The following is a 2,189-nucleotide window of genomic DNA, read 5'->3' on the forward strand; positions in this document are numbered from 1 at the left end:
AAGAAAGACATGCATATTCTAGAAGATGCTAGCTGACTTGTACAACTATCCTTTGAACACTCCCTGTCATACTAATGAGAAATCAAATCGACCATATTTTTATTAAAATTTTGCATGCACGGCTTGTCAATCAAAACTATAAGTGATCTGTCAGAGCACTGCCTGTTGGAATTCTTACCCTGTTCTCAGGTGCCTGCTGCACTGCAGCGAGTGAGCAAGAGCCTTCAGAACAGCAGCTCCAAAGTATGTCTATCTCGAGTAGTAAGTCAACCAATATCTCATCCCATTCAATTCTTGAGCCTAGGGTTTTCAAGGATACAACCGGCCGCTTTACTACTTTCATGAATCATCCTGAAATCATTCGAATAATCAATGAGTATTCTGAAAGTCGGAATCTTACCCAACACGAAGACTATCTAAGGAATAGGCATGACCTCCATGAAGTTGTGGCAATGAAACTGTATTTGGATGAAAGCATAGTAAAAACTGAACTTTTAAACAAGGGTAGCCCAAAAAGGAAGCAATCCAAAAGGCCAAGAAGCACACGCTGGAATCCAAACTCTGTCTAATCGAGATATCAGGGTTCGAATTTGTTCATATTCCGATCAAGGCATGGAAGTTCCTCATTGATCGCTGTGAAACTGATAAATTGAGCATGCTGGGAACAACGACTATTGACATTGCTGCACTGAACAATCCAGATCTCAGTAATATAGCAGCGTTATATTTGATTGATGTTGGATTGACAGAGATGCCATGCTTATCTAACCTCGCAAGTCTTAAATGGCTTTGTTTAAAAGATAATAAAATCAGCCATGTCAATCTTCAAAGCTACTTTGATGCTGAGACAGGCAACGGTACTATGCCAAAGTTGAAGTATCTAGACCTGTCTAGAAATCCTGTATCAAAGATTGATGCAAGAATTAAAGAGGTCTTCACAAGTAAACCCCTCATAATACTTTCAGAAGAGGTAATGGTAGATCTAAGCCTTCCGCTTAGCGATGTGAAACATGAATTGAAAGAAGCAGGCATCGAGCTTGTTGAGCTGGATGAGAAGAAGGAGAATGGATCAGATGTCTCGAACTAATTAAATTGGTCTTTGATATTGATTTAAAACACTTATATTCATATGCCCCCTCAACCTTTATCCTCTACACCATGTTCTTTAAGACTGCTACTACTGATTTAGTCTGTGGTTCTTGGCATTGGTAAACACGACTTATGTATCCCAGCTGTTGTCTTAAAATGGAAGAGTCATGCCAGTCACTGCACCCAAGGGCAGCACCATAGTAGTCATTCCCAAACAAGAACTGGTGGAGCTATCACCATGTACTCACTGACCTGTCTCCAGAGAAAGACAACAAGCCTTAAAGCTAGTTTACTCCTGTATTTGAACTGACCACAACCAACTCAGTCCTCCAAAGAATCACCACATCCTACCACTCTGTGCTTTTGCTTGTCTCACGCTTTCCACCAACTACGGCTCTTATCCTGTATTACAAAATGCTCCTGAGGGCATTTTACGAGCACACAACCCATCTGAAGAGGAACGGCTTCAGTGCCCAAGAAGGTCCCAGAAGACTAGGATAGAAAGACATGAACAAACTAAAGAATCTTCGAGACCATGCTCGAGGACTTACTGTAGTAAAACATACAAAGCAGAATTAAAGGGAAAGACTATTTCAAGTTGTGAGCCAATTTATTGCAATAAACATCCACCTAGTCTTCGTGAGGATATTCCCCACCAGCCGCCTCTCTCAACAATAACACCCATCTTCACCAGGAAATACCTCGCAAACTCCCTAGTGATCTCTGAGGTCCATTCAACCATGTACTCAACATCCTCAGAAAGATCACTCGATATCTCCTTCTCGTCCCACCGGCACATCCGCTTCTTATCCTCATCGCTGATCTCCGTACTGTCGCGTATCAGCTGTGCTATCATACTCACAATGCGGCCCTCGCTGTTGATCCGTTCTGTCAGCACATCTATCATGTGTTCCGGTGTGAATATCCTGTAGAAGGCCCTCAGTGCATTCCCCGGACGTAGGCGGAATCTGTCCATATCCATTAGCTGCTCCCTACCTATAATACCCGTCTGGAACTCAAAGTCAAGCCCAACCTCGTCCCGCAACTCGTATCTCCAGAAGTTCTGAACATGCACATTCTGCCCCACATTCAGGGGCGTG

At 42.9% G+C, this 2,189-nt stretch overlaps 2 protein-coding genes across 2 annotated transcripts; one reads left to right on the top strand and one right to left on the bottom strand.

Annotated features, from left to right (window-relative positions):
• Positions 1 to 655: 655 nt before the first annotated feature.
• On the top strand, positions 656 to 1,087 carry VICG_02129 (uncharacterized protein; the record flags this gene model as incomplete). The annotated part of the gene is made up of 1 exon (XM_007605512.1): positions 656 to 1,087. The coding sequence occupies one exon, from the start codon at positions 656 to 658 to the stop codon at positions 1,085 to 1,087; it is 432 nt and encodes a 143-aa protein (XP_007605574.1).
• A 612-nt stretch (positions 1,088 to 1,699) lies between these two features.
• VICG_02130 (uncharacterized protein) lies at positions 1,700 to 2,189 on the bottom strand (the record flags this gene model as incomplete). Its single annotated transcript, XM_007605513.1, has 1 exon — positions 1,700 to 2,189. A coding segment is annotated over one exon (490 nt), but the record flags the coding sequence as incomplete, so codon positions are not given.

Source organism: Vittaforma corneae (assembly GCF_000231115.1).
Source record: "Vittaforma corneae ATCC 50505 unplaced genomic scaffold supercont1.57, whole genome shotgun sequence".
Lineage (NCBI taxonomy): Eukaryota > Fungi > Microsporidia > Nosematidae > Vittaforma > Vittaforma corneae.